The sequence below is a fragment of the Tinamus guttatus genome, unplaced genomic scaffold, assembly GCF_059628265.1.
Source record: "Tinamus guttatus ecotype Peru unplaced genomic scaffold, ASM5962826v1 Tinamus_guttatus_pri_ptg000423l, whole genome shotgun sequence".
Lineage (NCBI taxonomy): Eukaryota > Metazoa > Chordata > Aves > Tinamiformes > Tinamidae > Tinamus > Tinamus guttatus.
This window is the reverse complement of record NW_028288957.1, coordinates 2,755,042-2,781,164: the sequence shown is the minus strand read 5'-3', so window position 1 is coordinate 2,781,164 and position 26,123 is coordinate 2,755,042. Positions and strand designations below refer to the sequence as shown.

General features: G+C 39.9%; 1 protein-coding gene across 1 annotated transcript in view; it reads right to left on the bottom strand.

Annotated features, from left to right (window-relative positions):
* The window catches only part of BMP2K (BMP2 inducible kinase), a 51,091-nt gene that overhangs the window by 10,151 nt on the left and 14,817 nt on the right, over positions 1–26,123 (bottom strand). Inside the window, exons 2-14 of the mRNA XM_088531661.1 lie at positions 22,084–22,202; positions 21,218–21,323; positions 20,158–20,300; positions 19,736–19,857; positions 18,678–18,759; positions 17,820–17,952; positions 16,164–16,267; positions 14,720–14,799; positions 12,979–13,139; positions 10,576–10,757; positions 8,755–8,850; positions 7,220–7,407; positions 5,809–5,963 (exon numbers count right to left, since the gene is read on the bottom strand). Of these exons, the coding sequence (XP_088387787.1) occupies positions 5,809–5,963; positions 7,220–7,407; positions 8,755–8,850; positions 10,576–10,757; positions 12,979–13,139; positions 14,720–14,799; positions 16,164–16,267; positions 17,820–17,952; positions 18,678–18,759; positions 19,736–19,857; positions 20,158–20,300; positions 21,218–21,323; positions 22,084–22,202 (1,671 nt within the window). The remainder of the gene's footprint in view (positions 1–5,808; positions 5,964–7,219; positions 7,408–8,754; positions 8,851–10,575; positions 10,758–12,978; positions 13,140–14,719; positions 14,800–16,163; positions 16,268–17,819; positions 17,953–18,677; positions 18,760–19,735; positions 19,858–20,157; positions 20,301–21,217; positions 21,324–22,083; positions 22,203–26,123) is intronic.

The following is a 26,123-nucleotide window of genomic DNA, read 5'->3' as shown; positions in this document are numbered from 1 at the left end:
ATGCAAAGCCCAAAAGTCCTGAAATGAAAGCTTTGTAGTCAAATGATGCCTGTACATGAAGATGTCCATACTCTGAGGCGTCCTATTCTTATCTGCAGTTCTACTCAAGGAAACTCAAAGACTGTTTGTTCCATTACACCCCAGCCTCCACTTCAAATGTCATCACTACTGTGGCCTCCAAGTGTAGGACATGAGGTAGCCATCACCACCTCAACATATACTCACTGCAACAGGCAAAGATTGTAACGGATTCACCAATTGTTAAAAAAAAAAAAAAACAAAAAAAAAAACCACCCTCAAAAACCCTCCAGGGGTAGAGCTATGCAGAGCAAAATATTAGCTTACATACACAGAGGAGTAACCTGAAGAGTAAAATAGCAGCCACATGTTTTATACTATTGGCTTTGAGCCTTGATGGTCAACATTTGCAGTACATCACATCCAAAAGCAACACCTGTGTGCAATTTCACTCAAATGCCATGTGGCTGACTCTCGTCAGAGAGCAAGATTGGTTTTTTGACAGGATTGTTTGTGAGAAACACATTGGAGCTTCCATGTGCATCTCAGAGGGCTGTGCTGCCATCCAGAGGGACCTGGACAGACTGGACAACTGGGCGGTGAAAAACCTCATGCAATTCAACAAGGCCAAGTGCAAGGTCCTGCACCTGGGGAGGAATAACCCCAGACACCAGGACAGGCTGGGGACTGACCTTCTGGAGAGCAGCTCTGCGGAGAAAGACCTGGGTGTCATGGTGGATGATAAGCTGACCATGAGGCAGCAGTGTGCCCTCGTGGCCAAGAAGGCCAATGGGATCCTGGGCTGCGTTAAGAAGAGCGTCTCTAGCAGGTCGAGGGAGGTGATCCTGCCCCTCTACTCAGCCCTGGTGAGGCCGCATCTGGAGTATTGTGTCCAGTTCTGGGCTCCACAGTACAAGAGGGATGTGGAGCTGCTGGAGAGAGTCCAGCGCAGGGCCACAAGGATGATCAGGGGCCTGGAACATCTGCCCTATGAGGAGAGGCTGAGGGAGCTGGGCCTGTTCAGCCTGGAGAAGAGAAGGCTGAGAGGGGATCTAATCAGTGTCTATAAATACCTCAAGGGAGGGAGTGCAGAGGACGGGGATGGTCTCTTTTCAGTGGTGGCCACTGATAGGACTAGAGGAAACGGCCGGAAACTGAAACATCAAAAATTCCATAGGAACTTAAGGAAAAATTTCTTAACAGTGAGGGTGACAGAGCACTGGAACAGGCTGCCCAGAGAGGTTGTGGAGTCTCCTTCTCTGGAGATCTTCAAAACCCGCTTGGACACAGTCCTGTGCCACGTGCTTTAGGTGACCCTGCGTATGCAGGGGGGTTGGACTAGATGATCTCTAGAGGTCCCTTCCAACCCTAAGCATTCTATGATTCTATGATTCTATGATCTCGACCAAAGTGGACTAAGGAAGAGAAGCTTCTCCTCTATTACCCAAGAGGTCCTGCTTCCAGGAGACAATAGGTTGGCTGACTGTTGCCCAGGTTGCAGGCAGTTTGCCCCAGAAGAATCTATTGGGGTGCAGTGATCTGAACAACTATTGTTTAGGACAATAAATTCCTGCAAATGCCTCCGAGTTAAGGCCCTTTAAGCACAAACCTATAGAAAGTACGATTTTCTTTTACCTTGAGGAAGGGCTAAGAACAACTGATAATAAAATGAATAAAAATTTTAACATGGAAGAACCAAACTAGGCTAAAAGAGTAAACATAGCATTAACTCTCAGTCATACCTAGACCCATTGATAGAGGAATACATGACATTTCCCAGGGAAATTAAGCCTAACAACTGTCAAGCTCAGGGCTGAGGCTCTCTGAAAAGAAAAAAAAAAAAAAAAAAGAACTATTTGCCCTTCTGACCCAGGTACAAGCTTCATTTGTTCACCTTGTCACCAGATCTAATTCCATTTGACAGATAGTGTTTTGGAGACAGAGGCAGTGACAGTTTCTCCTATTTTGTGTAAGCAGCAGTGGACTTAATGGCACTCGAAATATTAGAGGTTGTTATGCCTCCCTTAAAGATCCAGTTGTTTTTTTAGATAATAATTCCGTGAAAGCATCCAAGATCACCACCAGAGACAGAAAGCTGTACTGGGCGGCACAGCTGCCTCTTCCATAAGAAGTTATAGTGTAAGCTCATGAACAAGAGAGGCCATTTCCATACAAGCGATTACCCCAACCTTCTTCAGCAGACAGCTCTCTTGACGTTGTCTCAAGCATGAGAAACACATGTGCACAAAGAAAACCCTGTAAGAATAAGGCAGTTTCCTGCACACATGGCCAAGGTGGTTCCCTCATGCTGCAGAGCTGTGTTTCACCAAGAAGCCTGCTACAATGTTTTTCCTGGCAAGAAAGCCACCTCATTTCCTTGTATCCAGATTCTTCAGAGGATATTAAGAGAATACTATAAAAATTTTCATTTAGCACTGTCAGAATCTCAGGGCCATTCATATGTTGATTCTGTACCTTCATCAGTAAAAACAAATAGCCAAAAGCATTTAATCAGAGAAACAATACTCTGCACAAGCCCAGGAACTTCGTCTTTCACCTCTGTACCAAAACCCACCACCAAGATGCTCAGTCCAGAACTTTCCATTCAACTGCATACTGTTTTTCACAGTAACAATCTTTTCTTTTTAAACCATGAAAATCTTCAGCCGGTGTACACAAGGTGTTCTGTTGTAGTAGTCGTTTCTCTTTTTAAAGGGAAAATCATTAACCACCACACAATACGCATATCTAAATGCGTTAGGACCTTAAGTTATTACATGTATGAAATCATACAGCAGTGGTAGCTTCACAAAAACAGTCATGATTATCCTGAAGCTCTTACAAACACTAGCGTATATTTAATTTCTCGTGTATTTTAAGGCATGCGACCACTTTAAGAATCAATTAATCATAAAGTAACTCAACAACACAAACTGGGCTTTTTGAAAGTGAAAAAAAATACAATTTTTAACACTGTTTCAGCACCAAATGTTAGCAAACCAGTAAACCAACTTATTTATGTAAGGTACATGAGCTATACAGTACAGGACAGCCACTAAGTTTAATATACAATCGAAATTTGTTCAAGCCCCAATCATCATTTCTCCTTCCTCCAGATGGCAAAACGATTCACATAAACTCCAAAATTGAGCAGACTTGGTAGTAAACAGCAGCTTTTTCTCATAAGATATCATCTACATCACAGTACGCTGATCTTTAAGATCTATCTGTTGAAATTCAAGAATTATTAAATGCTTTAAGACAGTTTTATAGATGTAAGCCTTAACTGTACAATAAATCCCACAATGTTTCATTACTCCATACAAATCTGAGAATCAGAGACCAAGTAGACACAATAAAAATTTTTCCTCTGAACACAGGAAAAAGAGGAAAAAACCCTCAAAACACATTGCAAAGTAAGTTAAGATGATGTTAAAGGTTCCCAGGACCTCGGAAAATTCCCGTGTTGTATACAATGCCTAGATACGTAGACAAATTAATTCCTGCCTCCACTGGGGCTCTGGAACTGAAAGGGATCCAATAGGCTTAAGAAAAGCCAATAGTGCATCTGTTACTACTTAGATACAAGCCTGCCATCTAGTGATCTTTTGGTCAAGTCACTTTTTTTTCTTTTTTTTTCAGTTAGTTTTTTTCCTTCTTTCTCATTCTCTGTACTCAAGTGGCTAAAAAGCCACTAACACAAATGCTGGTAGCAGAGCCGTGCTGTTATGTTTACTCCCCATGCACAGCATATGAAGACTGTTATCCCATCAAGCTCTTCTGTGCATTAACCTGTCTTTATTAAGAAATGAAGCAAAGTTGAAAAGTAAATGAGTAAATTTCTTCTTTTAAAATGAAGGACTTGTACTGTTATTCATTATTTTTAGTAGATCTGTTCAAAAGACGTTATTACCTATTGTTTCTGCTAGAGATGCAGCGACAGCAGTTCAGAACATTTAGCTCCAAGCTATTCTCTCCTTTCCTCAGGAGAGCCAGTTCTTATTGGAGAAAGGTTAACATACTTGAATGAAAAGATGGAGCCTAGCCTTCCACTGTCCAGTGGATTTTCACCAAGTAAATCACATTTGAAAGATTATTTCCTGCCAGTTATGATGACTTAAAGAACAACCTAGAAGTTTCCATTTATTCAGCATTTCAGCACAGAGAAAGTAATCCCAATTGGAAAGCAAAGGCTTTCTTGCCATGCTCTCTCAGTGAGTGACCTGGGACTGTTAGGCAAGCAGCAGCAGCTCTCATCCCTAGGCAGTTTGTATTTCCCTAGTTCTGTAGCAAGTAGTCAAACACATTGCCAGAAGTTCTTCCAAGGAGGTGTACAGAAGGAAGTATAGGCAACTTCGCTAAAACATGAAACAGAAACAAAACAACATATACACGCATTACTAGGAAAAAGAAAGCTCCTCCTTAAAAGGAATTCTTGTTATATTCAGGAAGGCATATTTCTTGTATACCATCTTCCAGCTTTTTCATAATGCCCTCCTAAGTTTAATCTCCTTGTTAACATTCTTTTCTGTATCTATTCCAAACACATGGCTGCAGCAAACCAAAGTCACCAAGCTCACCACAACCATGGTCAGCAATCCACATGTCAGCTGAAGATCCTCAAGACTGGAGATGGTATCATCACTTTTTCTTTTAAGCTAGTCTACTCCAGATCCAAGAGGATACATTTTCAAAATGTTTCAAGGCTTCCTTTCTAAGTAACATAAGACATTTAGTTTTACTGCTGGGGGGAAGAAACACTACTTTCAATGTTAAGCTTACATCTGCCAAGGAAGCCAAAAAGCTAGCAAGAACAGTTCTCCTATCATATGATATTTATGTAGACTACATCTGAATTTGCAAACAGATGTCTGACTCGATCAATACAAGATCCAAGTCAAAACAATCCATTACCATTTGACTGACAAGATTAATAACCATCACATTCATTAAGGATCACCAGGTAACATGCACCTCTTACTCAGCTAAATTTAAACAACCAGAAATCCAAGAAGAAACATATTCAACCAAGAGGATTGATTTCTTTCAACACTTGACATCAACTTGAGCAAGTTTTTCATTTCAAGGAACATGCCCAGAGTATTTACAAAGTGTATTTTAGACATAGTCCCATCTTACAAGTCTTGCAAATAAATTTTATCTTGACAAAACTAGTTTTAGGAAGAACATCTAATGAACACATCTTAAACAAGTGAGGTAAGTAATTCCAAGGAAAAATCATGGAGAGAACTGGCTTAGAGCAAAATTTTTATTCAACTATTGCCATATCAGAACAATTAAGCAGCCCTTACATGTAGCCACTCATCAGAAAGGACATTACAAAACATTAACATAATGTAATAGACCAATTTTCTTTCAGGCATTTTCAAAGGGCGTAACAGACCCAGAGAATATTCAGCTATAGTGTGCAAGAACAAAGCTCCAAAGGAATAAAGCAAGCAGCTAAACTATCCCTCCTGACAAAATAACTCTGCTGTTTAGAACTTATTCGCAATCAAGATGACAAAAGCAGTATTTAAGAGCTAAAATATTGCCATTTCTGCAGTATTTGAGTCAGTAACTACCAGTCTTTGGACAGCGAGTTCCCATTGCACACATTTTCAAGAAGGAAAAGGAAGACGATGGGCCCATCTCTGCCCTCAAATGCTCAGAAAGAATTTTCTGTACACAGGCTGCAAAGCCCTTAGACAAGACAGCTGTTGGCACTGCTGAGCCACTACAGAGCCCTTATTTACTGTGAAGCGAAATAAGCCTTCAAGCGTCCCTTACTTGATCTTAGCAGGTCAAATTCTCTGTCCAGCAGCTCCTCCTCTGTCAACTTGGAAAAATTGTCCTCTCCAAACGGATTCCAGCCTGACATATCAGGTGGGTTATTGATGCTCTGCTTTGGGTAATGGGAAATGGTCTCAGCATCACTACCTGACCTGTAAAGTCAGTTTACAGAAACAAATAGAGAAATGTTACAGGATTGTCTATGGGAGTGAAATTTGTTGCTGTACTTTATTAGGTTAAAACAATGCAGACAAGTAACAACAACAAATGCATTATCACAAATGCATTTGAAAGCTGATTTCAGGTAAAACAGATCACTTGGATTCTATGGTTCAACTGCATCATTTCTGTATGCTCTCTTTTTATGTTTTGTTTTTTCTTTATTCTTTGTAGCCAAAACACACAAAACAGTCATAAAGGTGACCTCTAACAACAAAAATAATCTCATCCTTGTTCCTTTCTTTTCTACCACAAGAGAATCTTAAGTGAGCTTTTTATAAAAAAAGAAAAAAAAGAAAAAAGCTTCTAAACATGCTGGGAATTCGGATCCATTTCCCTAGCTGTGAATTATTTTCTAGTATAGATTCCGTTTTCAAGCCTGTGGAGCCAACACACAAGAACTACAGGTTCTTTCTACTGACAGGAGAACTTGTAATACCACGCAATCCACTCCATGTAGTGGGTAATGGAAAAAGATTGCCCATTATTTTAAGACAAGCCTTCTTCTTTTCAAGCTATGGGATCACCCTTACATATTGCAAATAGTTGCTAGCTTCAGCTCTTTGACTAGGAGTTAGTGGCAGGATCACCATCGCTTTATCTTAACAAGCATTCAAGAATCCTGCATTTTCCACATTTACTTCCAATCCAGAATGATTCTTTCCCAGGATTATTTGCAACTGAAGTACTCTCACAACAGACTATGGAAATATAGACACTGAAGCATTTTTCCCCTTCCAGAGACCTTCTTTTAGTTAGGTTTCAGGGGAAGTCATCATTCATTACACTCTGCTAAACCAGCTTCAGTCCACAGGCCTTTGCAAAGCAGTGCACAAATTAGAACTTCTGGCAAATAAATCCTGACAATAAAGCCCCTCTTAGAGGGGGCTCCCCCTTAAAAGGGATTGGAAGACTCAAAAGAACGACTCAAGTAGAATTTGAGATGGCTTTCATATGCCCAGTACTTCTAGCACAGGCTAGTCTACCCAAAGAACAAGTCCATCTTGGTTACCTGTTAAGTGCCCCACTCTAAAGTAAAAGAAAAAAATCCAGCTGTGTAATTATTTTTAGAAATTTGTCATTACTAATGGAAGCACCTAACTCCTGACAAAAGACTAAGAAGCCATTATCACATTTAGCAACATAAGCAATTCAGAACCCTTGGGCACATCTGCGACTAAATACTTGCCTGCTTGCAGTATAAGCAGAATCCACTACTGTTCCAACGTGCACTGGAAGCGATGCAGGGTAGGAGATTAAGGCTGGTGAGAAATCTTGCGGAGAAGTGATATATTCAGGAGATTGTGCCTGTTTTGACTGCTGTTGCTGCTGAGCAAGCAGCTGCTGCTGTATGAGAGCCTGCTGATATTGCTGCACCTAAATAAGATAATCAAGTTATTAAAATGCACGTGACCCAGTCTGAAGCCATGCAACTTCCAGAAAAATGCAGAAAGAACCAAGAAACCTTGGTAGCTTCAGCGGATGCAAGAAGCCAGATCTCTACTATGTAAATTAAAAAAATGCTCTAATAAATCATTCACGGATACCTTTTTTTCCTCTTACTGCTTAGCTTTTTACAGTTACTGCAAGCTGAGCATTTGCTACACCAGCACTAAGAGGTCTATTTTCACCACAGACATTTGACAAGCCAAAATTTCATCACCGTTTCTCCTCCTGGTTTTAGGAAAATGGATTATACCAACTAGCTTTCTTGCTTGACCCATACTTTTAGGTAAGGGTAAGTTTTCAGCACGCTACAGCAGCATATAGAACTTGCAACAATTATTTACTCTTTAGTGAAACCACTAGGAAAATAATTATGTGATGATAGAATATCTGACCATTTCAACAGAGAATACCATTAATAACCAAAGTCTTCTTAGGTAGTTTTACAAGAGCTTAAAAAAATAAATTAAAGATTCAGTCAATATAGATCATCAGCAAATGATGAAGTTCATTTTCAGTTCATTTCCCTTCCATTGAACATTCCAGTGCAGTAACAAAATCTGTGCTTTCAGTATGCCCTTAGGTAAGGATTTCTCTGGGTTAGATAGGTTATAATCATTATAATTCAGCTGAGCTTACACACATACCACTCCATTATAAAATAATTATTTCAGGTTGGATGTTAAGAAATCCAGCAACATAAGGGTAGCAACTGTACTGATATTCCCTTGTTTTTAAGACTTCTTTATGACTTAGGCATTTTGTGTGGGTTCCTCAGGTGCACTTCCAAATGCAGCTCCTGCATAATAAGTGCAAGTACAATAGGGCCTGAAACAGGAGTTGGGAGCTGTTTGTCTTTACATAATTTAACTACTTGGTCATCTCAGACACATTTTAAGTAAGACTTCAATGCCACCATGCTTTCTAGGTATTGCTTCTTAAAAACATCCATTTGGCATTATGGTCATTACTGTAAACCTTAGCCACCAAGTATCCTTTCAAATCAGTATATAATTACTCAACCTGGATTAGAACATACTCCTTTTAATTAATATAAATGCATAACCCCAAATGGGTTGTCTCAGTTGAGTTTGGGTCAATATCTTTTTTTTTTCTTCCCACTAAACATTAGTTTAGGCAGCTTCTCAGTATTTACCATGCCTTCTTTAGGTCGTTACAAATGCTCAGGCTCTTGTGGCACACTGCTACTGTACCACAGACTGCTAAACATACCACATATTTTACCATCATAGCACCTCTCCTCCATGCTTCACATACCATAGTGGGATACTGAGACTGAGAAGGTTGCTGCTGGTACATAGACTGCATCAACAACTGCTGCTGGACCATCTGCTGGTGCATTATTTGTTGATACTGTATTTAGAGAGAAATTACAAGTTTTTAACAAGTCACTATTCCCATTCCTAAATTATGTAAGTATTTAGGACAATCACTGGATAAAGCATCACCACTGTGCCCCAAGAGCATTTTTCCATTAAGAAGCCTCATAACAAAAAAGCAGCTTGCTATTCAGGCTCTGCATTTTAACAGCAGTGTGCCTGGGGACTTTTGCCTTTGCTCCCCTGCAACTAACACCAGCCTTTTGAGCAAAAGATTCTATCTACATATTATGCTCTGCATTTTAAAGGGACGTTATTTATCACCTCAACTTCCAATATTTTAACAAGCACTGAGGCCCTTTGGAAAAAGTAAAAAAAAAAAAAAAAAAAAAAAAACCCACACACACACAACACCACACACAACCACATACAAACACCCTAAACAGCTATGTTGTAAGCAATAACGCCCAACAGGCTTTACAGGAGCGGGGGGGCAGTAAACCAACAGGGGTAGTGAACTGCCAGGGCCTGAATGACAGGCCCAAGTCAGGCTTGACTTAGATAAGTACGGCTCTGCCTTTGTAGAAGCACACAGAACTCACTCGTAGAACTGCTCATTCTAACTTGCACATAGTCCTGCTGGACTGCTTATGCTAATCTATATGGAGGCTTATTAAAATGTAACTTTTGTAGGCTCTCATGCAAGCGGTTTCAACCTTGAAGGGAACCCTTCCATATGAGACCTGGGCTCCGACTAAGCCCCGGTTGATAGGGAAGTGTGCCACACCAGATGCTACTGCTCAGAAAATACATGTTATCGTGATTTGCTGATTTGGCTCTCTAAGGTGGACCCTCTTGCTGTGACTTTGGAGACCTCACTTACAGGAGGACACACCATGTACGACCTCCCAATTGCCAGGAAGGTTCTCCAAATCCTCGCTGCAACAGGGGCTCCCCAGCAACTGCAGATCTGGATGATGGTAATGTATTTAGGCAATGCGTGATGTATCTTTTTCTTAATCACTATTCTCTTTCTCGTATAGCAATGGTTAGGCGCATTACTTTGCTTATTTTGTCTGTTGATAAACCAAGCATGTAGTGAGCTTATTGTTTTGTTAGATGGATCATTTTGTATTGCCTTAATATTAATAATGAAATAAGACTTATTTCCATCGGTGTCTGGTACTTTCTGTTGCCTCTCCATCAACCAGCAAAACAAATGGCAATAGGTGTGTTGGATAAGACCCAAAAGATTTCATCTCACCTAAATCTCCCTCTGTTTCACTTTTAAGTAGCTATGCCATGGTAGAGTTAACATGTAAACTAAGCTCCTATATTTGACAGCACACACATTGGACAGTGTTAGAAAATGTGATATCTGTTAAAAATCCCAGCTGACTGAAGAACCAGAAAAACAAAGCATGTCATTGACCAAAAAGAAAACATGCCTAGTTAGATGGTCTAATTTAGAAACGCTTATTACAGGCATAGCATTAACATCTAGATCATCCTTAACATTTCCCTCAAGCATGCTTATACAAGCCCAGAACTTTTATTTGGGCAAGACGATGTTGACTGAAAGCTGAAATTCAGGTTTAGGCAGCACAAACTAGACAGTGTAAAGGAAGCAACTTTCTATAACAAGTATTACAGTATCTATGCATGGGAAAGATGTGCAATCCAAGTTCAACAGAAGAGGCAGCTGCAATAATATCATTGCTGCTATTTTAGAAGCATCTCTAACAAGCTTGATTTGTACCTGCTGCATATAAGGATCCTGAATTACAGGCTGCTGCTGCTGCTGGTGATGTAAATGGTGCAACTGCTGTAGTCTCCAGTCCCCCTGTTGCAGTTGCTGCAGAACTCTGTTCTGCTGTGGATGAGGCTGATTGGTCCCTTGGGGCAATAACATTTCTTGCCCATTTCCAGGTCGCGTGGTTCCTAGAGTATTAAAAACACACTGTTAACATAGTGATTCCCCATGTTTAAATACAGAATTGCCCTGACAGCTAGCCTCATTTTTAAACACAAATAATCAAGGTTAAATAATCTGTAGCTCACTTCCCAGTTTGTAAATTGGTGCTGTTACTGTATATTTCACCCTTTCTGAAGATAAATCGCAGGCTTATCAATCCACAATTTCCACTTGCAGGATGTGAGACTCTTCTTTTGCCTTCAGTCTACAGTGACCCAAACAGCTAGTTACAAGGGCTCTACTTGACTAACACTTGAACTTCAGTTTCTACTATCTCAAAACCCTAGATCCGCTTCAACTCAATACTAGAATCCACCATTCCCTTCCTTGTAGTCTCCATATTCTCATCAGAGCTATCTCCTTCAAGTGATAAATTCCTTCGAGTGAAAACAGGCAGTAAAACCTTTTAGATTTTCTATGTATTATCAGAAGCACAAAATCCCCCAACAGCCAACATATTACCCTGGGACTTCATACAAAGGCTGTTTAAATGTGGATTTGTGCATTTGAAAGCATGCCACACACTTTTTTTAAAAAAAGGAAAACCTATTGCCTCATGTACTTGTAATACACTCATCAGATGTTCTGTTTGAATCCATTCATTTTTGTAGCCTTTTAAGAAAATGGTTACTAAAACACAGTCTCTCTTGTATGCTGCATATATACTCTGAAGCTCCCAGACTTGATCTGCTCCTTGCCACAACAGGACAAGCTTTCCCAGTTGCATGTTAGAGGGACACTATTCAGTGAACATGGCTCGCACCGGGGACACTAACATACGCAGTGGCCTTTCAATTGGAGGCCTTCCCAGTGCCATCCCAGAAGCTGTTCTTCAATAAATCAGAATCTCCACTTACTAATGAAAAATTAAAACCAAACAAAAATAAAGCCACACACATACAAACACATCCTGTAACAGGACAGTATTTTCTCTTTTAAAGAGCACCACTAGCTAGTAGTAGACTGACAGGTTCCTCACAGGTTCAACAGTCTAGTTACTCTGCCTCCAAAGACTTGCCTAGGCAAATTCAGCTCCCTCAGACTTGTAGGATTAGCAGCCGAGAACCTGCTCGGCGTTCACCCAGAAAGCGCATCCTGGAAGCTGACAGTACCTACACTTAGAAGAGTCATTAGTCACTACAGTAAACATATGATTTGCATCCCGTTAATTTACGTTTCTTGAGAAGTTGTTGTTAGGAAGCACAGAATCAGACAACAGGAATATGTGCATCACGTATTTCTCCCCTAAAAGGAGGAAGAAATGATGGAGAGCAGGGAAGAATTTTTTGAAACATGAAATCTTTTTTATCATATGGGATGCAAGAACTAACTAGGACCACAAGATTCATTTTTCTCCGAACATTCCCCAATTGCTAAACTCCCTCTTACAGCAGTTAAGAGAATCCTTTTTTGCCTTCACAAGAATTATCTTCACTTACACTCAGTTCTGATTTGTGCCTCTATTCAGTAGTACACTTGGGCTTCCAAATGTGTACTGCAGTGTAAATATTGCAGCAGATTCATAATATCAAAAAGCACTATTAAGAATGTATTCAAGATACAAATTAACACTATTCATATCTATTCTCTTCTAAAGAGATTAAGAAAAACTCAACACACACACACACACACACCCCTACCCCCCAGGACTTAACTGAAAACACATTTTACACGATTGCATCTCCTACTCTTACCCTTCTCTTGTACGCAAAGTGCACATGGAAAACACTTGTCAGTCATTAGAGAGGTGAAGTTTTTACATGGTGTCAGTCTACAAATAATATCAAGATTTTATTGCCATTTTGTGATTTATTAAGGCAAAGAACAGCATTTATTCTAAGAGGAAGGAAGGTGTTTCTTGCTAAAGTAGAAAGATTACTTCTAATAACTTCTTAGACAAAACTAAACATGAACTCCTCTCTCACAGTCCACAGCAGAAAAGTTACTTGAATTAAAAACAGCACATCAAGTGTGTTTAAACAAACCCTTCACTTCTCAACTCTGTTTAGAATTTGTGACTCCTGGCCAAACTCACTACTGGTCCTTCCAGAGAAGATGAAAATTTCAGTGTATAAAATAAGACGGAATCAAGACTAAGGTCTTGTTGCCCTAGTAAGCAACAAGAGAGAGAAATTCACAGCATATTTTAAGGATTAATCAAAACAACTGAAGGCCTGAGCAATTTACCTTTTTGCCCACGATTACCAAATTCACCAGGAACTTGTACTTTGACTGGTGTTGCTGAACTCTGGATCGTCAGCACGCTTGGAGTAGCAGCGCTTGAATTGGCCTTTGGTCTTTGACGTGGTGCAATTGAGGTTTCTGTTGGTCCAACGGTGTCTGTTATTCTGAAATGTAAAGTTTTCCATAGAAGCTACTTCATTCAAAACAACTATTTATTTTTTTTTTTTTTTCCAATTAGACAACATAGGTCTTAATAGCTCAATTAGACTTGAACCACATGCTTCTCTCCTTTTCAAAGGGATCTTAACATCTTAAACTTGGCTGACAAAGTCACCTAGCACCCCTTTCAACCCTTAGAAAGAGGACTGCTACACAACACTGTAAGGAAGAGCTATTTAACAGTCTTATTCCCAAGGAGACCAAGGCACGAGATAAAGATTAAATACAATCTTGCAGAAGTCTCTGGAATTTGCATTCATGAATTGAAGTTGTGTGCAGTGTCCTGTAACTGGGAATACGGCTACTGTTCACACATACAGAAAACAAGGAACCATCTTATCTGTTTAGTCAAATCTTTTCTGTTTTGAAAAGAGAGATTTAACCTCTAGCACTTATATCATCTGTCACTTCCAGCTACTTAAGTCTTCCCTAAAATATTTCCAAGCAGTATAATATTTTGCCAGGCTAAAAAAGATGTTTGAAACCAAAGAACTACTCCAAAGCTTTCCTCACATTTTCAGGTTGTACTCTAGGCATTTCTTAAAATTGGCAAACTGCTTAAAAACAGTAATTTACCATCTCAGCTACAAGTACCAAACATCTTGTATTAATTACTACTGTACTCATATTAAGACACCATCTGTTTTGCTTCCTGTAAAGTCTGGCCATGAGGAAAATGTTCTTTTGGAAGAACTAGTAATTTTCCTAACACTGTCTGACAGCTGGACTTCAAGATGTTCCACGGAGAGCCTATGCCTGCCTTCTACTGCATGCTGATGGATGGGAGGGTCAGCAAAACCAGCAATGGTACCAGACCACAAAACTAGTTTAAGACACCACAGAAATATCTACATAGCCCAAAGTGCGTTTGATGAGCCCATTCATTTGCTTCTCATTCACAAAAGGCTACTACAGTCACTGTCAAAATTGAGCTGTTGAAAACTCATACAGTGAGTTCCATTAAAGCCCCCCAAACTTTGAATACCACAGAACAAAGATGCAAAGAGGTCTTCCAGCTATATCATTAAGGATACACCATTTATCAGAGCAAAATGAAGACAAAGATTAAGAATGTTTTTTAACAAAAACATTTAACAAAATGAACAGTGCAAAAGTACATCTGGGCATATGCAGTTGAATTTGTGAAGAAATCCAGGCCACTTTTTTCCAACACAGTGATCGGACAAATGATAGACCTTTGTTTTCATCCATAATGCATTACTCTGAACCTCTATTAAAACCTTTTTGTCTCAGAATTTACTCATGACACTAAAAGAAAAGGAGACCAATTGCATACTGCTAGCAGTTAGCTCTTTCTACTACGAAATGGGAATCTTTGCTTTCTCTCAATGGATTCTCATTACATCAAAATAAGCAATGGAACAGAATCCAAAGACGGACTTGGAAGCATTTGCGTTTGTGGTGTACATATTCTCATGGTCTTTGCTTCTGAAGTCTCTATAAAATCAATGTGCAGTTTAAAGAAATGCAACAGCAACAAAAAGCCACTATACCCTTCACTCACCTTGCTTTTATTTGGCTTTTTCTAGCAGCTGCCTCACTAGCTGTCATGGGTTCAGGGAGAGTTGAGGGGACAGGAGAATTCTTGGGAAAAATAAATTTGAATAAATTAAAAAAGCAAAGTCCTGAAAGAAAAAAATCATTACAAATTGAAGAGGAATACTTGGACCCAAGTTATTCATGTTACAAGGTGTCATGCAGAACTCACTCATCTGGCTGTAGATTTAAAAGTGTTTTACTATAACAGTTTTCCAATACTCTTATGAAAGTAATAGCATCTAACATGTTACTAGTCTGAAGCACTATTACCTCTACAGGTTCACTTCATTTATACACTATCAATGAGGAGCAGTAAAGTGCTTCTGCAAGAAGCACTTGTACACAGAAGCACAATTGTAAAGAAAAAAAAAAAAACTTTTAACTTTTAGCTTAAGGATTATATCCTTAATCATAAATTTCAGGAGAAATGGGAGTAGTTTAACCCACTCATCTCTGCAAAACCTTCAAGTTGCAACTTAACTCTTTACTCCTGTGGTCCAAAATACTAAGTGCTAATATTGGCATTCCAAATATTCAGAAGCCCTTTCCTCACTTAAACCGGTCATCACCATGGTAGTAGAAGCCTTGAATCCTTCATCAATAAACTCTATACCCCTCTCCCTGCAGTCCCAAACCTCATCCTGAACTACAGTTAACCCCTGTGATGGAAGAGATCAGACTAGCCACTTGTAAAAAACATTTAAGATCACACAAGGATTCCTCAGTGTCAGGTTTTGACCACAGCAAACTGAAAAGCAATTCCAAGCCAGATACCAAGAATATCATCCCTCCCTTTCAGTCCCATGAATATTGCAACTCTAATCCTAACCTCTGCCACAATCTGAAAACACCTTGTTCTCTAAAGCTCCTTAGTTGCTATGATCCCTGATAGCTTATCAAAGTACCAACAAATTCACTTACTGCTGCTAGCGCTTCTGACACCATAGTTCAGAGATGTCAGAAAATGAAGGATCATACCATAACACTTCCCACCACCAAAACACAGAGAAGTTATGGTCATGAAGAATGTCATTTCACACCATTCCTCCTCTCCAATCCTCAGATATTCATTATACTCAAGGAAGGAGGCAATGCTTTCCTTATATTAGTATTAAAGATAAGGGTTAAAAGCACAGATCAGGTGTAATTCATGAAGCCATGTCCTCAGAATTGCCATTTTGTTTAGAATAAAAACATTTCATGAGTTCAGTATGTCCATGAAATGTATTCAGCCCAACATATTAATTAATTAATTCAGCCCAACACAATCAAGACCAAGTTTGAAGAAATTAAAATCCTTTTCTGTTGATTTGATAGCCTTGTACTTTTTTTCCTTTTTAAACAACTCCAAGACATATGAAACCTATGAAACCTAATAAAAATATGGAGAAAGGTCAAAGACCACTTACATTAATATTGGACACTGGACAATCCTTTTTGGCAAGTTTAAAGGCAAAGAAAGATACTTGAAAGATATCTGGTCTCTGTTCTTGATCTGGTTCAAGCATATACCCTGCAAAAATTGGAGAGAGCAGTTCCTGCCTTTAAAAGCGAAATGTCTGTTACGCAGTGTGCTACAAGCAAAAAAAAAGTGAACTGAAGTACTAAGTCATTACTTAAGACAGAAAGAAAACAATGTACTACACAAGCACTTACTAGGATTAATACTAAACTCTGTGTAATTGATGACAGATACACAAAAATATCTGTTTTATTGTTTACATCAGATCACGGGCCTACATTATCCTCTATTCTGTGTGGTTCATCTAACACGTAACCATATTTTTGTAAAAAGGCTCAATGGATAAAAGGACTTTTTCAGACAAGGCACAAATGTGGGAGGTCCCCCTCAAACATCATCTTCCCAGATGGATACATGGATACTCTGAATACCATGTAGGTGAAATCCTCACTGAGGAGGAGGAAGTTATCTTCATATTCAATACAGTGATCATCAAGTTGTATTTTCACTGGGTTAAAAAAAAAAAAAAACTAGATTTGAACTAACACAATATCAAAATTTAGTGGAAACGGAGCACTTATGAAATGAATCCTGCCACTTGATTCTGAAACCATACATTCATAAGGTGGAGCAGGTTCAGCTTGCTGCTTTTTTCTTCCCCTTCTCCCCCTCTTCTTCCCCAAAACAAGGTCAGCCCTCCCTGAAACATCTTTTATAACCAACTTCCACTCCAAATGAAAAGGAATGTTGACTTGTTGAAATTCTTCCTCACCCACATTTATTCCATGCCAGAAAATATTTATCTTCACACAAGAATTAGTTGAAATTGAACATATCAGAGTTCATGACTATTAGCGGACAGGATTAAACCTGTACTCACTCTCCCTCCAAGAACACTGTCTGGCTTTGCTCAGAGAGGAGAATATTTAATCACCTGTAAATTCATATTACATTTTGGCAGGTATTAGGTACTCAAACAAGACCAGATAACTTATTTTTCCATAATATACACACACCATGCTCCAAAAAGCTTTTCGAATTCAACATTTCCTATTACACAAAGCATGAACTGTGTGCCCTATATAACCTAATTTTCAATTTTGAATGTAAGAGCTCTTATTTCAACATCCTCCTATCACCATGTTTTGAGAGGCACTATTTTTGAAGTTAACTTGGTCCCAGTTCAAAAGGAACACACCAGAAATGTCTGGTTCTTAAAGAAAATATTAGGTCTGGTATCCTCGTATTCACATGAAGATGCAAAACGCTAACCTCAAAACTCACTTTTCCTCCCAGTTTTGCTCTATACTCTTTATACCTGCTAATTTTTAGCAGAGTTGACACTCCAGAGTTTTGGTTGCAGGCAGAACTTCAAATTAGTACTGTAGTATAAACCCTGTTGTAAAATCTTCTCTGCAAATTGAATTTTCTACACTGAACTTGTACTTTAGATTCACCTAGCTAGCCGTATTTGTCTAGCTTGGATAAATGGTGTAGCCTGGCTGGGCTGTTGAGTTAGACACATCTAAGTCACTCCTCCATACCAACAGGGTCTTTTATTCCATTTCTGAGACAAGCAGTTGAATGCCATGCAGATACTTACTTATCAAGCAGTGCATATTGTGAGTGTATCGGGAATTGTCTGGAATGGTAAAACTTCCATCACAAATAGCAACTTGACTCTCTCCAAAGGGAAGCGAAAAGAAACAAAGTTTATACAGCAAGCAGCCAAGTGCCTGTAAAAGCAAACAGAGGCACTGTGAAGGGATGGGAGTGAGGCACTTAAAAAATAAAAATAAAAAATAATAATAATTAAGAAAGCATCAGCTAGAAAGAAATGGCATCCTAGCCACAGCTGACGCTTGCACTGGTATGTAGCAGCCACATGATCTAACACGCTGCCCATGTGATAAGCCAGTATATGAAGAGCAGGGCTACAAGAGCTTTCCTTCCCACCGACTATTACATTAGACAATGAGCAACTAGTAAAACTAAATCAGCTGCATGTGCACACTCATAAGGCCCAAAAATACTGGTAGTGTTTCTGTTGAATTTAGTCTTTATTTACTACATTGTAATGACTTCCAAACACATCACCTATTAAGTGGACTTAACCATATCATGGTGTCCCCAGGTTTCCACGAGAAATCATCACTGACTACCAAGCAATAATCAGTCAAACAAAAGCAGAAGAACTAAATAATTACTGTTAACTGAAAACACTCACCACACATGGTACTCGCCTGACATGCAAAAAAAAATCCCTCTATTATACTCTTCCACATACAGCCTCCCTCATTTCAGAGGGATAGTTTTACAATCAGATCAGCATGGCTTTTAACCACTTCTTACTCTAAAGTGCCACAGTCTACTCTCTCTCTCTCTCTATGTGTGTGTGTGTGTGTGTATATATATATATATACACACACACATATATATATATATATTTTTTTTTACTCACCCAGATATCTGCCTTGGTAGTAATTGGTTTCCCTCCATACAGGTTGATCATTTCAGGAGCTCTGTAGGAGAGCGTTGTATACCTAACAGTACAAAATTAAAAGATGACATAGATAAAAAGTTTGCCTCAGGACCAAAAGCACCTTTCCCCGTGTCTATTCACACCCAAGTTCCTGATGTGCATCCTGAACTTTCTCACACTACTTAAGTTTCTTTCTGCAATCCCCCAACATAAAGTATCAGAGAGAATATCTAGAGTAGCTCCATAACATGGATTATTGAGGATGACCAAGCCAAGTCATCTAAAATTTCCTCTTAAAAATATTTCCCAAGCACCAGGGAAATAGTGCCTCTCTACTTACACACTGCTATAACTGAATAGTTCTATGAAACATGTACAGTTATTTAAGAAAGTTCCATGTCATACTGGAATGTACAGCAGGCACCCTTCACAAGAACCAATTTCTCAAAAGATAGTTCAAATCCTGAAGAGTATCACAGTAAAATTCCAAGAGTGTTCATTTCCCTCCAATAGCTACCAAAGGACCAAAACGAACCAATGCATATTTAAGAAGGCTCCTGCACTAAAGTTTAATTTTCTGATCAGTCTTGGAAGAAAGAATAGAGCGCGCTTTATCAGTAACATCACAAGCAGACCCATTCTAATGCTTAAAAACTCCAGTTCATTTCCTCTCATACATTTACCATTTGTTCAATTAAAATGGCACATTTGAAAATATCAGATTCCCCAACTAGACATTAGACAGATGTGTATTTGCCAACTGTTAGACTTCCAAGCTTGATGCTTTTCTAAATGCTCTTATTCTACTCGGTGCCATCTTTGCAGAAATGACCTGCAAATCACCTGGGAAAAAGCTCCATTACTCAGATTTGTTGTTTTCCTACATTAATCTCAATATTTCTTCAACTACTAAGTTAAATCAATAAACAGTTCAACCACTGTTTATTGGAATGCAAAAGATCACAGAGTAATACATTGCCTGTCCAGTGGCACATTGAGTGCTTCTGATAAATCACTGCAAAGTGAAGCCAACTTACTTTTTAATTTCTTCCTCAACCAAATTAATACCATCTTTTTGAGGATTTAGAAATTTATTAGTGGCGCTGCCAAAATCACAGAGAACATAATTTCCACTATCGTTTAATAATATATTCTCCACCTTTAAGGAAAATCAGAAAGAGAGTAACATTAGATGAAACAATGGCATTAATCTTCAAGGTTGCTATTAAAACACACTCTTCCTCTCACAAACTCACACAAGAAACAACTTTCAGAAGAATCAAGTAATAAACTTAGCATGCACAATCAATTTTGTTGTCTTGTTTAGTTTTCTTATTTTAACTCCCCCCAAAAGCACATATTCCCCCAACCAAAGTCAACCTCTTAAAAACACACTCATTCTTTTTGAAGGGGATGGCTCCCTTTCAGCTATAGATTCCACTGCATTTAAAGCTCATACCTTTAGATCCCGGTGAACTATAGGAGTTTTGCACTGATGCAATCTGGCGACGGCTTCGCAGGTATCACAAAATATTCTCATTACTTCTGATTCAGTAAAGCCTGTCTGCAGACGCTGATTCATCTGATTCACAATCTGTCCAGCTGAAGTAGTAGCATAGATTTTAGTTAGTTTGTTTTTTTCAAATACTTGGTTGATTTATAGTAGTTAGCTTTTCACATTGAAAAAGTGCACAAATAATATACAATATTGTTTTACACAAGATAAAGCAGTCCTTCATTTTCAAATCTTGCAATCCTATATCCTCCTAGGCAGAAAAATTACCATCTCCAACAAGCAAACAGGAACCCTATGACAGAAATCACTTTGGGACAAACTGTTGTGAACATAGGTTGCTGTAGAGAAACAGGATACGGAAGAATATTGAGGAGACGGGTGATGGTGACTGGCCAGACTGTTCCGAAACATGCTGGCCTAACTGTACTATACTGCATGCTTGGCTTATGGCTATGCCACATGCACCACGTACACGCGACAGCATAACACAGAATTCAGTGTGCTTTTATAAATTCCATCATATTATGATGCTTATTATGCACTGTTAGCACCAATTGAGTTGTAACACATGGCAATCATGCTTAGTAGTTCTATGAGAGCATATATTTCTCTTCCCTCCCCACTCCTCACCACGGCTCAGCGCTCAGCAGAACCTGGGACCTCCCTGTCCTTCTCAGCCCATTGCCCGGAAAATGCAAGGAGCCCTGGTGCTGAAACAGAGGCAATAAAAGCCTTCACTTGACTGAGTGCCCTTAGGGCACTCAGGTGACTGTATCACCCCATACCTACAGGTTGCAAACTCAGTTACAAAGCTGTATGGCAATGACTTTCACATTTTATCAACATGTTCAAATTTAGTGCGTACTACCAACACAGAATAGAAACGTGAAAACAGGTAACAGTTGAGAGATCTGGACTTTATCTCTTTAAATTAAGGGGAAAATATTACATAAAAATCCAAGTTTAGCAATATGAGCGTGAAATCCAAAGAATAATCTCTTACCTCGACAATACTCCATGAGAATGAGTACCTCCCAAACATTATCACTTATAGAATTAACCGCGCAATCCAAATAGACAACAATATTCTTGTGCCCAGACAACTCTTTCTGTAAGATAAGGGAAGGGGGGAAAAAAATGTTAAATTTCAACATAGAGCACGCAGACAAGTCCAAACGGCTGTAATCTGAAACAACACTGTGTATTGATCTTATGAATAGCCTCGAGAGGTAACAGAGAGAAATAAAGTTCCTCTTGCCACTTTCAAGGCAAATACCCGATAGGAGCACTATAAACAGACACGAGACAATATTGCCAAACAATCTCTCTGTTTCTCCTGGTTTATTCTTCAGCTCAAAGAACAAATAAACAAAATAACCCACACAGATGATGTAAGCTATGCAGTAGAGTTAATTGTTTTAATCTACCCTGATAGCAATTTTCTCAATGTTGGATGGCTCAAGCACATATTTAAGCCTACAAAAGATGACAATATTTGCCAAAGTCATCAGCAGCCTAACAAGTGAATATAGAACTACAGCATACAAAATGAACATGTGGCATGTAGAACTTAAAGCATTAAGCTATCATTTCAGGTCCCAAATTAAATATTTCATGGGGCAGCAAATGTAATAACAAAACTATCAACTATGGAATCAAATACATTGTCGTAGATGCTTTTTAAGTTGATCACGTACTAACCCTACACTGAGCATTAATCTCTAACTACTAAGCACTAACTACAGGAACCCAGGGCCGTAAGATGAAAAGAAAACATAGTTTACAACACAAGACATTTAGCAAAGAGAGGTATCATATACATATTGTAAATAAGCATGCACTACAATTTTAAGTCATGTACTATTTTACCATAATTGTAATTTCTCTCTTGCATATGTTGAGATCTGGCACGCTGTTAACACACATTCGCTTCAGTGCACATCGTACTCCACCGTGGGTTCGTACCAGAAACACAGTTGAGAAGCCACCTAGAGAGAACAGTTAGACACAAACAATGTTAAACGAGTCTGTTATTCCTCCAACCAATATCCCTGTGTGCCAGGAAATGAACACTTGAGCCCTGCTCCCAAACTCAGTGCCTTTTTTTTTTTTTCTCCTTTTTTCCCTCACTAGCAAAGAAAAAGTACAACAAATGTTGTTATACACAGAAATGAAGTAAAACGGCCTACACTGAAATTATGCCAAACACTTGTGCAAACCAAAGAAGCAGCCCTCCCTCTCACCTGTCTTGCACTAATCCTTAACACAGCTCACGGCCTGCAGCACATTAAGTGCCTCAAGGTTCACGTGCACAGATTGGCCACGTTTTTAGGAAGACTGTGTCATGAAGGAGCTCAGATGAACCCCTACTTCCCCTAACGGACTGCTATCTTATGGTAAACCCACCATTACCATGAGAAGTTTCTACCAGCACAAAAACCAAGTTTCACAGTCAAGATAGAAATATGCGAACTAGAACACTTAACTACTCTGATCCTCATATAGACAACTGAAATGCAGATGTTTCAAGTTGCCTGATGTAGTCTGCCAAGTATCAGCTATAGAATCTACTGCTTCACATTAGGTAGCAGCTTCATCAGAAGTGTACACTAAGATTTACAACCAAGGAAAATGGATTTAATTACGAAATTCTCTTTCAGATCAAATACTCATTTAGACAAGTAAAAGGTAATTACGCTAAAAATCAGATGCTATGATTTTGCCCAGAATTACTGCCAATTTTAGTACAGCAACCTAAGTTCTTCAAAAATACTGGCATAACTCTTTTTGCCATTAGGTGGCAATATTAACTAATTCTTAAACCCGGAAACAATCAAAAAAGCAGACATACTCTCCTTTTTGCCCAGTGATAGGTGACCTTGACTAATTTTCTTTTAATTGCCATTTTCCAGTAAATGACAACATGATAAAATGCCAGTGAGATCTTTCATCAAAGAACTAATTCTGAAGAAAGCTTGATTATGTATACATACACACATATATATTCACCAGAATCCTAAAAGGAATCCCGATGGGTTAGAGTTTTGCCGGACAAAAATTTCTAAAGCACCAATGAACTTTCCCAGTTGTCTCCAACACTAAACTTCTCCCTGAAAGCACCAAAGCAAACAATAACCAATTCTGTAAATGATGACGGGAACAGAAAGACCCTCTGAGATAAGCAGAAGTTGCTAATGGTTGGGATTCTCCTAGAAAACCTTTCATGAAATTCTGGTAAACTGTTGCTATGTTAGTAGGAGCAAGGAGGAAACAAGAAAGTCACAAACATTTTCTTGCGGGACATTTTACAGAAACATAACCACAAGCAGAGAGTAGTTGCTTTTTCCTAGGCACTCAGGATTACCAGCTACACTTGCACAGGTAGGTCTGCAAAAGAGTTTCTGTTTTGCTAGTATTTTTATGACCTGAAGAAATTGTCTATCATCAGACACCAGTAAAGACAGGAAACCTACACAGTTTTCCAGTACAGAATACATAAAAACCACACACCACACACTTTAGAAACAAAACTAACAAATGCTATGCACATCCGGTGACAATTAAGCTCCCAATTTTAAGACATCATCTTCCCTATACACTTGCATTCTACACCACCCATCCTGAAATCCCTGAGTGTAATCAACTAGCAAATTAAATAGGTACCCAGACTACCAATGCTTTTGGCAATACGCTACACTCAAAGCAAGTGAGTTTACTTCTCAGGAAATTATTTCAGGTATCTTCCTAAAAATGCCACTAATACAGATTGCCCAACAGATTTGTATGCAAAACCTAAGCCCAAATAAGTGTCTTTCTGAATGACAATAATACCAGACAGCTTGGCTACCCTCATATGGCCTGTGTCAACCTCAAAAAATATTTAAAAACAGTCCTGGGTGAACCAATACGAAATACTCAGCTAGAGGGATTGTAGCCTAAGGACTTAGATGATACTACTTAGAAAATAAAACTTAGCTACTTCCAATTAAAAATAATGACTATTAATAATAAATACTAACAAATAAATGAAAATATTAAAACACATCCTTTGTATTGTGTTCCAGATGGGGAGATTAGAAATGTTCATAGAGTCACAGAATGGTTAAGGTTGGCAGGGACCTCTAGGGATCACCCAGTCCAACCCCCTGCTCCAGCAGGGACACCCAGAGCACGTGGCACAGGGTGGCATCCAGGCGGATTTTGAAGATCTCCAGAGAAGGAGACTCCACAACCTCTCTGGGCAGCCTGTTCCAGGGCTCTGTCACCCTCACAGGAAAGAAGTTCTTCCTCATAGGGAGGTGGAACTTCCTGTGTTTGAACTTACACCATTGCCCCTTGTCCTGTCACTGGCGATCACCGAGAAGAGCCTAGCCCCATCCTACCTACATTCACCCCCCAGGTACTTGAACATGTTGATCAAATCTCCTCTCAGCCTTCTTTTCTCCACACTAAACAGGCCCAGCTCGCTTAGTCTGTCCTCATACGATAGATGCTCCAGTCCGTTAATTATCTTTGTCACTCTCCGCTGGACCCTGTCTAGAAGCTCCATGTCCCTCTTGTCCTGGGGAGCCCAGAGCTGCCCGCAATGTTCCAGGTGCGGCCTCACCAGAGCTGAGCAAAGGGGTAGGACGCCCTCCCTCGACCTGCTGGCAAGGCTCCTCCTGATGCAGGCCAGAAGCCCATTGGCCTTCTTGGCCACGAGGGCACATTGCTGCCTCATGGTTAACTTGTTGTCAATCAAGACTCCCAAATCCCTCTCTGTAGAGCTGCCTTCCAGCAGGTCAACCCCTAGTCTGTGCTGGTGCCTGGGGTTATTCCTCCCCAGGTGCAGGACCCTGCACTTGTCCTTGTTGAACCTCAGGAGGTTCCTCTCTGCCCAACTCTCCATCCTGTCCAGGCCCCTCTGAATGGCAGCACAGCCCTCGGGAGTGTCGGCCACTCCTCCCAGTTTGGAGTCATCTGCAAACTTCCTGAGGGTGCACTCTGTGCCCTTGTCCAAGTCATTGATGAAGAAGTCGAAGAGCACCGGGCCCAGTACTGACCCTTGTGGGATGCCACTCCAACCTGACTCGGCCCCATTTATCACCACCCTCTGGGCTCTGCCATCCAGCCAGTCCTCAGTCCACCTCTCTGTCCACTCATCCAGTCCACACTTCCTGAGCTTCCCTATGAGGATGTTATAGGAGACTGTGTCGAAAGCCTTGCTGAAATCAAAGTAGACAACATCCACAGCTCTCCCATCTTCCATGGAGCTGATCACCTCATCGTAGAAGGCTATTGGGTTCGTCAGACATGACTTCCCCTTGGTGAATCCATGCTGACTACTCCTGATCGCCTTCTTTTCTTTGACATATCTTGAGATGGTCTCTAGGATGAGCTGCTCCATCACCTTTCCAGGGATGGAGGTGAGACTAACCGGCTTGTTGCTTCCCAGATCTTCCTTCTTACCCTTTTTGAAGACTGGATGGCACTGGCTTTCTTCCAGGCCTCCAGTACCTCCCCTGCCCTCCATGACCTCTTGAAGATGATGGACAGTGGCTGAGCAATGACCCCTGCCAGTTCCCTCAGCACTCTTGGGTGCATCCCCCCTGGGCACCCTTTATGGATGTTCAGTTTGCCTAAATAATCCCTAACCCAGTTCTCTTCGACTAGTGGAAAGCCCTCTTCTCTCTTGGTTCTCTCTCTCATCTCCAGGCTCAGTACATGGGGACTGGCCTTAGCAGTAAAGGCTGAGGAAGATGGCATTTAGTAACTCTGCCTTCCTGCATCCTTCGTCACCAAGGCACCCTCCCCATTCAGCAGCGGACTAACATTTTCCCTAGTCTTCCTCTTGCTGCTGATCATGCTATAAATGCTGTCAGTGTTGTCACTGTCTCCTTTCCCATTTCTGAGAGCTGACAGAATGAGGT